This window comes from Coturnix japonica, chromosome 1 (genome assembly GCF_054131305.1).
Source record: "Coturnix japonica strain WE chromosome 1, WE-NBRP24, whole genome shotgun sequence".
NCBI classification, from domain to species: Eukaryota; Metazoa; Chordata; class Aves; order Galliformes; family Phasianidae; genus Coturnix; species Coturnix japonica.
Window position 1 is genome coordinate 151,663,299 of NC_140663.1, and position 13,827 is coordinate 151,677,125.

At 43.2% G+C, this 13,827-nt stretch overlaps 1 protein-coding gene across 4 annotated transcripts in view; it reads left to right on the top strand.

The window, feature by feature from the left end:
• Window positions 1-2,499: 2,499 nt before the first annotated feature.
• The window catches only part of AKAP11 (A-kinase anchoring protein 11), a 35,882-nt gene continuing 24,554 nt past the window's right edge, over window positions 2,500-13,827 (top strand). For 3 of the 4 annotated variants that reach the window (XM_015851729.3, XM_015851731.3, XM_015851732.3), the window contains exons 1-3: window positions 2,500-2,603; window positions 6,115-6,222; window positions 10,753-10,869. In XM_015851729.3, coding sequence (XP_015707215.2) covers window positions 6,163-6,222; window positions 10,753-10,869 — 177 coding nt within the window. In that variant the 5' untranslated portion in view covers window positions 2,500-2,603; window positions 6,115-6,162. Of the gene's footprint in view, window positions 2,604-5,464; window positions 5,544-6,114; window positions 6,223-10,752; window positions 10,870-13,827 lie in introns of those variants that run through there. The other variant, XM_085554309.1, reaches the window with a different exon arrangement.

Genomic DNA, 13,827 nt, shown 5'->3' on the forward strand with positions numbered 1-13,827 from the left:
GGCTAGTAGTGGTTCCATCAAAACTTTTGACAGAAGCTGAAGCTGTGATACGGCTGTGGCAGCTGGCCAGCAATCCAACCAAGCTGGCTGTTTACTTTAGCTCAGCTGACTGGCGGAGCTGATCCCCCCCTCTCTTCCCTCCCTCTCCCTGGCAATCTGCCGACAGCTCAGTTGGTTTCTTGGCTCCCCAAGGCACGACAGCTGGCAAAGAAATAGATTGTTCCATTTTTTTGCCAGAAAGGCTTCAGAGCCAATGCATTTTGTTCCTATGCTTGATGAAACAAAATATTGACAAGTTGGAATTTCCTGTAGAATAAAAATCTGACTCCCTAGCTAGCTCTGGTTATTATTTGTACGCTCTTGTGTAACATAATGACGGTGTTATCGCATCTTTCAAAGTAAACACAATGCACGGAAAGGATGTGACTCCAGAACATGTTCCAAGGTGTTGGATAAGAATCTCAGAGCATCTGAAACAGTCTCCGTGCAGCACAGAGCTCCTTTCTATAGACTTATTTTGTGATGCTTCCCAACCTGTATCAAAAGGCCTAATAAGTTGCCTGTAGGAACACATCTGTCAGCAGGACATAACTGAGGAACTGAGCGTTCAATTCTGAACATAGGCTGCGAATGACACTTTTTAAGCATATTGTTTTGGAAAGCGATCTATGTAGGTTATAGATAAAAGTCCTGGGAAAGGAAGAATAATAATAGAGCAACACAGTTTTATATATGTCCAAAGATAATTAGTTTCACTGTTTAAAGCCTAAAAATATCCACAAGCACCCAAATGAAAATTGATGCTCAGGCATACCACTGGAAACAGCAGGTTAGAGAAATAGTCCAAAGAAATCATTATACCATAATGCCATAAGCTGAAGCCACTTGTCAGAGACAAATGCCATAGTTCAGCATAGGTGTAAGATTCCTGTCAGGATGACTAATGAAAGAATGCACTCAGATGAAGAGTTCCAGCTTTGTTGTGGGTAGGTGAGACAAGTGTGTTTTCAAGGAGACAGTGAGCAGGGTTTAAATGGCAACATAAGCCAACACATGGGTACGGGGTTGGTGGCAAAGAAAGCCAATTTGAGCTGTTTCTGTTCTCAGTTGTCTCTGTGCTATCCCCAGTGCCACGCTGACACATGTATTATGTTAGTGAACTGGGTCAGCAAACGGGAAGGAAAGCAGGCTGTTTTCTGGTCTTCCCAGTTCAATCTCATTTACTGCTTGATTTCACAAATGTTCACGCTGGCACGGATCAGAAACAGTGCAGATGTAAAAGCAGGTAGCAGAGCTGGGGGGGCAGAAGCTGATGTTATAAATGGATGAGGCACCAAAAATCATTCCTGAAATTATATCATGAGTTCTCATTACATAAGCCTTAGTTTTTGGTGTTTGTTTGTTTGTTTTGAGAAAAAATAACACCAAGCTCATTGTGAGTGCACAGCCATCTCCAGCCAGCTCCATCTGATGTTTTGATGGGGTCTGATCCTAAGCTGAGGGCTGAAATCCTGACTGGCCCTGATTCTGCTCACCCTGACCCCACATACAGACATCCCTGCCACCAGACCAGGCTGCCCAGAGCCACATCCAGCCTGGCCTTGAATGCCTCCAGGGATGGGGCATCCACAGCCTCCTTGGGCAACCTGTTCCAGTGTGTTACCACCCTCTGAGTGAAAAACTTCCTCCTAATCTCTAACCTAAACCTCCCGACTCAGTTTAAAACCATTCCCCCTTGTCCTATCAATATCTACCCTCGTAAACAGCTGTTGCCCCTCCTGTTTATGTACTCCAAGTATTGGAAGGCCACCATCCTTCTTCTCAGCTGGGCCAGTGGCACAGACAGAGACACAGCCCTGAAAAATACAGAACTGCACAGTGTAAAGCATGTCATATACAGCACAAAACTCTAGAGCCCCAAAACAGATATTCTATTTATTTCTCCATCGTTAATACACATTTTATGCTGTGTTGGCTGACCAGCCAAGTTTCTTGCGCATACGCAATACTTAAAACTTGTGAAAGAATGATATGTAAAACACCTCAGAACCTCAAAGCCATCTCCATCTTTGTCATTGTACAAACATGTTTTTTGACGTGCTGTGGGCTGTGTTACACAGTTTCCTGACAAAGGCTAAAATCTGATATCTTTTTTTCTTTTTCCATGGCTTTGGCAGGAAGCCATAGGAACTCATTATTCTGAACGGCCTACAGGGAATTACAGAACAAAGAGAATAAATAGGCTCAGAATTGTTTCTGAAGCATGCTTCGTCATGTTGACATTTGCTTCCAGATCTACTTCGTTTGGGCAAGTCGGTATGTAACAACAAAAGCCTCTTTACAGACATTTTAGGGCTTTTTTTTTTCATGAAAACTGAAGCGTTTTGAAGAGTTTACACCTCCCACCCTGTGGGGCGGCACACAACCCCACACAGGAGGCGGGGCGGGCGGTACCACATGATCCCCGCCCGCCTCCGGAGGTGGAGGGGGAAGCGTCGCGAGAGCGACCGGGCGCTGCGGCGGTGACGGGGCTGGAGGCGGCTGCTCCGCTGCTTCAGGAGGAGAAATGGCGGCGGGCGGAGGACGCTGAGTGAAGCGTTCAGGTACTGGGCCGCTCACTCTTCTTCTCGTATAGAATACAGCGGGGGGCCTGTCGATTCCGGCGGGTCAACGCTGACTCCGGGGCGCCGCCTCCTGGCTTGGCAGCCGCCACAGGTGGCTCGTTCCTTCGCTCCCGGAGGATGCTCCGGCCCTGCCCTGAGGGAGGAAGGGGAGCTGGCTCCTCTCTGCGTGGCCTGGGGCGGCGCGGCGGGCACGGAGCCCGCAAACAGAGCGGGGTGCGAGGGGGAGGCCTGCGGTGCGGGGTGGTGCGGGGCCCGGCGGCAGCTCTGCCTCTCATGGGGATTGCGCTGTGGGCTTTCATAAAGTGGACCCCCGATCTACTCTTCCTAACCATGAGTGTTATGACAGACGCGGCTTGTTTACTTCCCTGGCTCTTTTGAGAGGCTTTATAAGAAAGGTCAATTGTTCCCTCCTCCCCCCCCCTTCTTTTTTATTTTGTTTTTGTAGGTCTGTTTGGTTTTGGAGAAGTTCTTCACTAGGAGAGTGGTTAGGCCCTGGAACAGGCTGCCCAGGGAGGTTGTGGATGCCCCGTCCTTGGAGGTGTTCAAGACCAGGTTGGACGGGGCCCTGGGCAACCTGATCTAGTAAAGGTGTATGTTTGGTGGCCCTGCCAGGCAGGGGGGTTGGAACTACATGATCCTTGAGGTCCCTTCCAACCCGGCTCATTCTGTGATTCTGTGACCCTTCAGGTACTGGAAGGCCATTATAGGGTCACTCTAGATCCTTTATCCTTTTCTTCTCCAGGTTCAACAGCCCAATCTCTCTCAGCCTGTCCTCATTGCTGAGGTGTTCCAGCCCTCTGATCATCCTTATGGCTCTCCTCTGGACCTCATCTGACACATCCATGTCCTTCTTGTGCTGGAGGCTCCAGAACTGGATGCAGTACTCCAGGCAGGGTCGCAGAGTAGAGATGCAGAATCTCCTCCCTTGACCTGCTGGTCATGCATTAAGTGTATTGAGAATTGGTTCCATTTAGGTCAGTTTCTTGATTGGCAGGCAGGGTGATTTTTTTGAGGCCTGGTGGTTGAATTTTGCCATCTTGATTGATCCCTCGTAATATCTCATTATCTATGGATTCTTTAGTGGAAGTAGTGTAGTGATGGAACATGTTATTCAACCTGATGGATTCATTTACCTCCCTCTGCTTAGTGTGAACATAGCTGTGGTTGAGACAGCTTGTCATTCTTATGGACTTTTTCAACACTGCCAACCCAGTTAGTGACAGTGATAAATCATTAGAAAAAAAGAAAGTAGCATTTTGTTTTCTCAAGATACTATCTATTTCCAGGGTATTTTGACTGTCAGTGCTTTCACTTCCTTCACAGAATCGCACAGAATGACCCGGGTTGGAAGGGACTTCAAGGATCATGAAGCTCTAATCCCCCTTCATGGCAGGGCCACCAAATTTCCATGTTTACTAGATCAGGTTGCGCAGGGCCCTGTCCAACCTGGCATTGAATACCTCCAGGGATGGGGCATCCACAGTGTCCCTGGGCAGCCTGTTTCTCACCACTCTCCTAGTAGACTTCCCCCTGACATCTAACCTAAATCTACCCTCTTTCAACTTAAAACTGTTTCCCCTTGTCCTACTATTATCGGCCCTTTCAAAGAGTTTACACCCCTCCTGATTATAGCTACCCTTCAGGTACTGAAAGGCAATGAGGTCACTCCACAGCCTTCTTTTCTCCAGGCTGAACAAGCCCAGCTCCCTCAGCCTGTCCTCATAGGGGAGGTGCTCCAGCCCCTTGACCATCTTTGTGGCCCTCCTCTGGACCCTCTCCAACATCTCTGTGTCTTTCTTGTACTGAGGGCTCCATACCTGGACACAGTACTCCAGATGGGGCCTCACAAGAGCAGAGTAGAGAGGGATAATCACCTCCTTATCCCTACTAGCCTCCCCTCTCCTGATGGAGCCTAGGATCCCATTTGCTTTCTGGTTAGTTCTTAAGTTTGGGTATTTTAGCCAACAAAATAATTTTATCCATCTTCAGCTTTAGGTCTCTTCTGTGTTGTATTGCTGGACAAATGGAAATGAGTGACACAGAAATGCAGTGTACCCCATGTGGTGGGGAGAACCTGTATGGTACAGATACTGAAGGACAGGGTGCAGACAAGATGAAATGGTTGTGGTGTTGTGTCAGGGGTCAAGTGCTACAGTTGGTCCTCAGCATCTTCCTGCATCTTAGTGCTGTAACTTATAAGGCTGTTGCTTCCATGAGGTGTATGACACTGCAGGTAGCTCAGTGTGCTAGGATCTCTAGCATTTTCTAGCTGATGCCATAGGAAAATACTTAACCTGTTGCCCAAAGATAGTGTACCTGTAAGCTGCTCTACATGAGTAGGTACTGCTGAAATCTGCATGGTTATAGAGTCATCCTCATGATTTTTCTGTTGGGTTTTGTTAAAACTGTTGTAAGCTTCACAGAATGACCTGGGTTGGAAGGGACCTCAAGGATCATGTAGTTTCAACCCCCCTGCCTGGCAGGGCCACCAAACATACACATTTACTAGATCAGGTTGCCCAGGGCCCCATCCAACCTGGTCTTGAACACCTCCAAGGACGGGGCATCCACAACCTCCCTGGGCAGCCTGTTCCAGGACCTCACCACTCAGTCCTCATATGGCAGAGCTGGGGCACTTGTATTCAGCCCACTGTAAGACCAGCTTTTCCACAGATGGCTGTTCTGAGGACAAGGATGTCTATAAGGGTATTTCCCTGATGTGATTAGATTAACCAGACAGATTAGCCAGCTAAGATAGAGCAGCAGGAACAAGTGAAGTGGTTTGGCTTTTTTTTTTTCCCTTCTTCTTTCTTGTTATTGTGTTGCAGTTTGAGTGTAACTTCTTTTTTTTTTTTTTTTTTTTTTTTTTTTTTGAGGGTTCTGGCAAGTTCATCCTTATGAAGGAAAGCAGAAGTTAAGGTGAAATGTGAATATATACACATGCTCTTCATTGTTATATGCTTGAGGAGACTTCGTATCTTACAGTTGTTGACAGGGAAGAGAAGATGAAAAATATAATGGCCACATGTCATTATTGCTGCTCTCATTTAAATTACATGTCCTTAAGCACAAACCTGTGCTTGTTCCTGTATAAAGACTAAAGATGTGCTTGAGATGAGATGAAGAAAACCAAGCTGGTCAGCTCTGCAAAGAAAACCTGTGCTCTGATGGCTTAGAATCATAGTATCACCAAGGTTGGAAAAGACCTAAAAGATCATCCAGACCAACCGTTCACCTGTTACTAATAGCTCCCACTAAACCATGTCCCTCAACAATAGAATCATAGAATCACCAAGGTTAACAAGGCTTGGTGTGGTTGTGTGGTTTTTTTTTGCTTTCAACAACAGTCTGGACAATGTGCTGCTTAAATCTTAGGTTGAAAATGCTTCATTTTTATCAGTTCTTGCTTTGTTTTGTGTTTTTCTTTGTGTTTTCAGAATGCATGCTAACAAATCGGGGGAAGAAAATTAATCTATGAATGTTTTTGTAGGTATTTTTGAGCTGATTTGTTTCATCGAACACTGAGATTGATAAAGTCATGGATGTCTACACAAGGGCTCAGAGCAGTCGAACGAAACCGAGAATATCCACGAAAAAGGTAATTATATTAAAAAAATAATAATAATTTGATAGATTTTTGAATCCTTACTGCAGCAAGTCTGATAATAAAACTAAGCAAACTTTTAGGTTTATTTTTAGATCTTTTCTTTTTAATCTGGCTTATTCTTAGGTTTATGTGAATTTCTGGGCAGTGCTTTGTTGAAAAATAGTCTGTTGAAGCACTTGTGAAGGATCATTTTTCTTTTCCAAATATGTTTATTTGTTCCTTTCAATTTTATCCCCTCGGTTTGGAGGAATAAACTACAGCTTCCTCAGTGAAAGTATTACATTGCAGTTTACCCTGAAGTAAGAAACTGATTTATCCAGTTACCAGAGAGGCTGTGGATGCCCCATGCCTGGAAGCACTCAAGGCCAGGCTGGATGGGGCTGTGAGCAACCTGCTCTTTAGGGAGGTGTCCCTGCCTATAGCAGGGGGTTGGAACTGGGTAATCTTAAAGGTCCCTTCCAACTCAAACTATTCCATTATTCTGTATTTCTCAGAGTAGTGAAATGCAGGTGAGTGTTTTTCTGGATCTTCTCTAATTCTTCCCTGACTTACAGGTGTGTGCAGCACTGAAGAGGAGAAACTATGCAAGGAGTAATTTTGTTGCCTAGAAATTGCATTACTTTTATTCCATAAAACACATTTTTCTTTCTTATGGGATGGTACATGCACTATAGATCCTGTAGAAACAGCATGAGAGTAAGGATGAGCATTATATGAGTGTCAGGCAGTTCATCAGTTTCAAATTCAGAATGATAATTTCTTTGCATTAGGCAGTTTATAATTATAGGCTATCTTTTAGCTATAAGACACAACATATACAATTATTTATTGATTTATGTAAAGTTAAAGTAGTTGTTTGACAACATACATCCTTAGCTTTGTCATAAAGTGCATTTTAGAGGATGTTATTAATCTCCTATTTGTTTTTATCATAGAATCACCAAGGTTGGAAAAGGCCCTCAAAGATCATTCAGTCCAACCATCCAGCTATCACCAGTATTTCCCCACTAAGTGTCTGGAGCACAGGCCTTACAAGGAGCGGCTGAGGGAGCTAGGATTGTTCAGCCTGGAGAAGAGGAGGCTCAGGGGAGACCTTAAAGCTCTCTATAACTTCCTGAAGGGAGGTTGTAGTGCGCTGGGGGTTGGCCTCTTCTCTCGTATAATTGATGATAGAACTAGAGGGAATGGTTTTAAGCTGCACCAGGGGAGATTCAGGCTGAACATTAGGAAGTATTACTTTTCAGAAAGGGTAGTCAGGCATTGGAATGCACTGCCCAGAGAGGTGGTGGAGTCACCGACCATGGGAGTGTTCAAGAAATGTTTGGATGTTGTATTGATGAATATGATTTAGCTGGGGAGTATTGGTAATGGTTGGACTAGATGATCTTCTAGGTCTTTTCCATCCTTGATAATTCTGTGATTCTGTGACTAAACCACATTCATAAGTACAGCATTTAAATGTTTCTTGAAGACCTCCAAGGACGGTGACTCCACCACCTCCCTGTGCAGCCCATTCCACTGCCTGACCACTCTTTCATATAGATTTTTCCTAACATCCAACCTCACCATTTCCCCCTTCAATTAGAAAAAAGCCCACACATAACTAAACAAAACCAAAGTCAGTCATAAATCCTGTAGGTTTATTGGTTTTTGCATTGCAGAAACATCTTTCTAATAATTACAGTGATTCTTTATTGATTTGAATGGTTGCCTAAAAGCACTGGTTTTGTGAACTGCTCTGTTAATTGTCATTAAACATTCTGAACTGTGTGATTCTAGCAACACGAGCTCTTAGGTGTCTTGCAGAAAAAAGCAAAAGGGATCCTGGGCTCTGTCAGGAGAGGGGTGGTCAGCAGGGATAGGGAGGTGATTGTCTCTCTCTACTCGGCTCTTGTGAGGCCCCATCTGTTGTACTGTGTCCAGGTGTGGAGCCCTCAGTACAAAAAAGACATGGAGATTTTGGAAAGGGTCCAGAGGAGGGACATGAAGATGATCAGGGGGCTGGAGCACCTCCCCTATGAGGACAGGCTGAGGGAGTTGGGTTTGTTCAGCCTGGAGAAGAGAAGGTTGCGGGGTGACCTCATTGCAGCCTTTCAATACCTGAAGGGAACCTACACCCAGGAGGGGAGTAAACTCTTCGAAAGGGCTGACGATACCAGGACATGGGGAAATGGTTTTAAGTTGAAAGGGGGAAGATTTAGGTTGGATGTTAGGGGGAAGTTCTTCACTAGGAGAGTGGTTCAGCCCTGGAACAGGCTGCCCAGGGAGGTTGTGGATGCCCCGTCCTTGGAGGTGTTCAAGGCCAGGTTGGACGGGGCCCTGGGCAACCTGATCTAGTAAATGTGTATGTTTGGTGGCCCTGCCAGGCAGGGGGGTTGGAACTACATGATCCCTGAGGTCCCTTCCAACCTGGGTCATTCTGTGATTCTGTGTGCTGATCTTGAGGACTGGCTGCCTTTTGGTTTTCAGTTTAATTCAGTGTGGTTGAATTGCTTTCATTGCCTATTGGATAGGAAGTTTTCTCTCACATTATGTGGGGAAATGAAAACAAAATGGTAAGCCAAAGGTTTAGTCTGCTTTTGTATGAAAGCCTCTGCGTTCAGTGATTATCCTTCATAGTCCTCCTTTCTGTGCTTGTTGCAAGTTAATCTTCTTTTCACATGTGGATGATATGGTATGTGCAATTACAGAGGATGCACTCAGCGACTCCAGTTATGTCAGTTATCCTGCTAAAGGATGGGGCCACGTTTGCTATTTTCAGTGCTGTATCGTGCTGATTGTTTGCTTCACTATCATGATGAAGAAGCAAAGTCACATCTCTTGTTTCCCGGATGTGACTTCACAGTTCTATTTCATTATTAGTTTTTAAGGCTGTAACCTTGCACTTCATATGTTTGCATTTTAAACTGCTCTCACCTTGAGCTTCCTGTTTATGCTGCTCTCCTTTTAATCAAGCATTGCAGCCACCTGGTAAGTCTGGATGATCTGGAGGATCAGAAACATTGTTTGCATACCTTGGGAAGTATAAAGATACATATGTAACACAGTAACTGCAATTAAATACGTGGAGAGAAAGTTATAGACAAAGGTAGGGAGTATTTGAATGACCTCCAGGCTGCTTTAAATGTACATCAGATTATTTCAGTTACTGGTTCATTCTTATCTGTAAACATGGCTGTTTTGTCTGCTTCAGTGTTACTTGGCCTTTGCTGTAAATCTAGTAATCCCAGCCTTGCTTGCTAACATTCTGAGATTTGTTTTGGTAATTCCAGAGGTCTTAAGTTTTTTTTTTTGGTCTTATTATTTTAAAAATGCTTTCTTAATTTTATATTGCTACGAGCACAAGTGTGATAACGCTGATAGTACCAGTTAGGCTTCCAATATGTTAGTACTTACTGCCATTGTTTTTAAGAAAAACAGCTCTTTCCAGAGCCCTAATTATGATAAGCAAGATCAGCTTTTACCATAAAGGGATTACTTTTGCTGTGGGATTGTGAGAAATGCAAAACTTTCCCTGACTAGATTTGGTTTTCTGGTGCTTCTGCTGTTGTTTAAGAAGATGTGCAGATTTGAAATAACTTAAGTTTGATACATTTCTCACCTAACTTTTTACAGGGCAGTCAGATGGAGAATAAATAACTGGGTTAACAATGCGTAACCAAATCATAATTTCATTTATACTTCTTAACCTTTTCACTTGGTAGAGGACAGCAATTTTAAAAACCAAAAGGAGAAGATGTTACAAGAAATAATTACAAGGAATTAAATTTTTTAATTTTTATTTTATTATTTTTTTATAGAATGGATAAAGAAGATATGTAGAGGGTTGTTTGTTTGATTATTTTTTATTTCTTTTTTCACCTTGATTTGTTTTCTTTCCCTGTAACTGTTGAAGCCACCTCAATAACATTTCATGGCTAAATTAGCTTTTCTTGCTTTTTAAGGAAAACCTGATGGAAAAGTTCCATATGCAGGCTCTGATGCATAGAGTGGGTGGGCCTTTAAATTTCTTCTTGGATTCATCTTTCTTTTTTTCCCAAATCTGAACTTTCTTAGATCTTAGGATCTTTTAGGAGGAAGTTTTTCACTCAGAGGCGGTGACACACTGGAACAGGTTGCCCAAGGAGGCTGTGGATGCCCCATCCCTGGAGGAGACATTCAAGGCCAGGCTGGATGTGGCTCTGGGCAGCCTGGTCTGGTGGTTGGTGACCCTGCACATAGCAGGAGGGTTGAAACCAAATGATCATTGTGGTTCTTTCCAATCCAGGCCATTCTGTGATTCTACGGTCTTTTTTTCTTAAGTACAGCATGGTCAGCTTGCTTTGGAAAAAAATATTATTTCTTGAAGGAAATAGCTTATGTGTTTACTTCAGAACACGGAATTTAGTCTTTAAACCTGGTGATTGATGTGCAGATTTGTTTGAAACTGTACTTAGAATAAGGAAATCAAGGAGGGGGCTTAGAATAGGCTCTTTATTCAAAACTGAAAATAACTTTTTGTCTTTTCCCATTGTTTTTCAGAGCTTTGGTGAAGGCGTACTGCACTCTATGAAGTCACTGCTGCACAGCAGGAAAGAGTTATGCAGTGTATCAGCAGAAGAATGTTTAAGTCAGGAAGAACAAGATAGTTTTATTGAGGTTTGGCATAACCTGACTTTTTTGTATATGTTTTTTGGCTATGATGCAAGATGATTTAGCTTGTAGCAGGCAGGATAGTAAATGTGAACACTGTTGCAACTTACTGACAGTTAATTCATTGCCCTGTGTTGCCATTCTTGCATTCAGTCCTTGAAGTCCTGAAAAAAAACCATAACAGTTCAAGATGAGGTTTCTCTGCTTAGTTGAATTGTGAAACTAAATAACAAGATGTGTAGATAAATGATTTTGTAGGAATTGCGTAGTTGGATGCTCAGCATTTGTGTGCACTCCTCTGTTCAAGTTGTATGGATAGTACCTTAACTAGTAGAACATTTTGGTCTTAAGTCTGAAGATGAATGCTAATAGACTGCTTGTATTTCCTTGTGCTCAGCACTAAAAGGTAAAGCTCCAGCATTGCAGATCAGGGCTTCTATGACATGAATACATATGGGCCAAAAGCTGAACTGAAAATCTGCTGAGGGAAAAAGAAAAGTAGACCCAGAAAGATTTCAGGGGTATCTTGGGCAATCTTGAACTGTGAAGATGACTAGATCTGTTTGATCAGCCCAACCACCAACAATTTAAATGTCTGTACTAGTTTCAAGTCTTAAAGGTATTTTATTTTTGTGAAAACTGCAGACTGTGAAATCTAGATGTTGTAATTGAGACTGAAATGAGTAGCCTCATCAGTTTCTTTGATGGCAAAATATTATTTCGGAGAGGTAAAGGTTGGTAATCATTAATTTGAGGAAGAGGAAAGGACCTGTAGGAAGAGCATACACCCACTAAAAACACATCCTAACATCAACATACCCTAAAGCCTCCCAAAACATTCTTCAAAGAAATGTTTTTCCTCCAAGTCTTTAAACTATTAGGCCTCTTCTCTTCATACAGTAGGTGTTGTGCAGATGAGGTGTTGGAATTGAAAGGTGTCTCCAGATACTGTATGCATAAAAGATGTAGGAGCTTAAGGGTATGTCACTGAAAAAGGATCACTTAATAGAACAGGGAACATGATGCTGGAGAGCTGTGATTTGCTAAGAGCCATTTAGAATGCTACTGCAAAAATTTTGTTTAATTTAGGATTTTGTTGTTATTGAAATAAAGATCATGGATGCAAACAAGAAAACATTTTGTGGAAGCCAAAGTAGTTGTGTGGTACCACCTGAAAGAAGTCAGAATTTTTAATATTTTAGCAAGATTTCAGTTTGAAAGGTTTTTTGTTTGCATGCGTGGGAGAAAAAAATGTGCTTATTCAAAACTCAGGTACAGTACAAAACAATTGTTTTTCAGCCATTTGTTTTTATAGCTCCTTCCTAGTTTCTCTGTATGCACAGGTGAGCTGCTGATCCAGTTAGTAAGTGAATATAAACACAGAGGTGTTCTTTGCTGGTTTTAGGCATGAGAAGCATCTCACTAGCACAGCCTTACTGTGAACTGTAACCCGAATACTTAAAAAACACTCACTCAGTTGCATAGTGCTCTGAAATAATTGAATCCCAGACATATCAACTTTAACTCCAAACATAGAATTGTAGGATCTGTGGAGTTGGAAGGGACCTTTAAAGGTCATCTTGGCCAGCTCCCCTGCAGTGAACAGGGAAACTTACAGCTAGATCAAAAGCTCAGACCTCATCCAGCCTTGACCTTGAGTGTCTCCAGGGATGGGGTATCAACCACATTTCTGGGCAGCCAGTTCATTGACTGCACCCCACAGGCTGGTGTCATCAGCAAACTTTGCTGAGGGTGCACTCAACCCCACTGTCACTGATCAAGATTAAAGAGCATCAGTTGAAGCACTGACTCTTGTGGGACACTACTCAGCTCTGATCTCAATCCAGGCATTGAGCCGTTGACCACCACTCTCTGGACTTGATCCTGCAACCACTTCTTTGTCCATTGGACAATCCACACATCAAATCCATATCTTTCCAATTTGCAGAGAGGGATGTTGTGGGGTACTGTGTCAGAGGCCTTACTGAAGTCTGAACAGGTGACATTGGTGGCACTTCCCTTGCCTATTGATGCAATAGCACCATCATGAAAGGCCATTAGTTTGGTCAAGCAGAATTACACTTGGTGAAGCCATGCTGGTTCTCCTATATCACCTCCCTGTCTTCCATATGCCTTAGCATGGCTTCTAGAAGGATTTGCTCCATGATCTTTCCTGGGACAGAGGTGAGACTGACAGGTTGGTAGTTCCCGGGGTCATCCTTTTTACCCTTCTTAAAAATGTGTGTGATGCTGCCTTTTTCTACCCACCAGTGACTTCACCTCATTGCCGTGGTTTTTCAAATATCATTGAGAGTGGCTTGGTGACTACATCAGCTAATTCACTCAGGACTCTGGGATGCATCTCATTGGGACACATAGACTTGTGGATGTTCAGGTTCCTCAGGTGGTCACAAACATGATCTTTGCTAACAGTGGGAGGGATCTTGCGTCCCCAGTCCCCCTCCTTCCAAACCAAACATTTGAGGGCTGTGTGACAAGCAGTTATGAGAGAAGACCAGGACAAAAAGTACCTCAGCCTTCTCATCTGTTGTTACCCAGCTTGCCTGTGTCACTCACTAGGGGGTATACGTCCTCCCGGACCTTTCTTTTCTGGTTGAGGTACCTGTTGAAGACGTCCTTCTTCTTGGCACTTCTTGCGAATTTTAGTTCATGATGAGCCTTGGCTTTCTTGACCCCATCCTTACTTAGCCTAGAAGCTTCCTTATACTCTTCTCACATCAATGGATGTTTTAATATTTGTGCTCCAGTTCTTACAACCTTGTTTTGAAAATAAAAGCCATGTATTTTTAGTAGTGTGCAGTTAACCTACTGATTAGTCATTAGGGGAATATTAAATGAAAATGAGGAGATCTGACATCTGAAACAAAGTTTTAATAGTTGAATGTAAAGCAGATCATAAGCTGATGCCAAAGAATGGTGATAAGACAAAATACTTAATGTTTT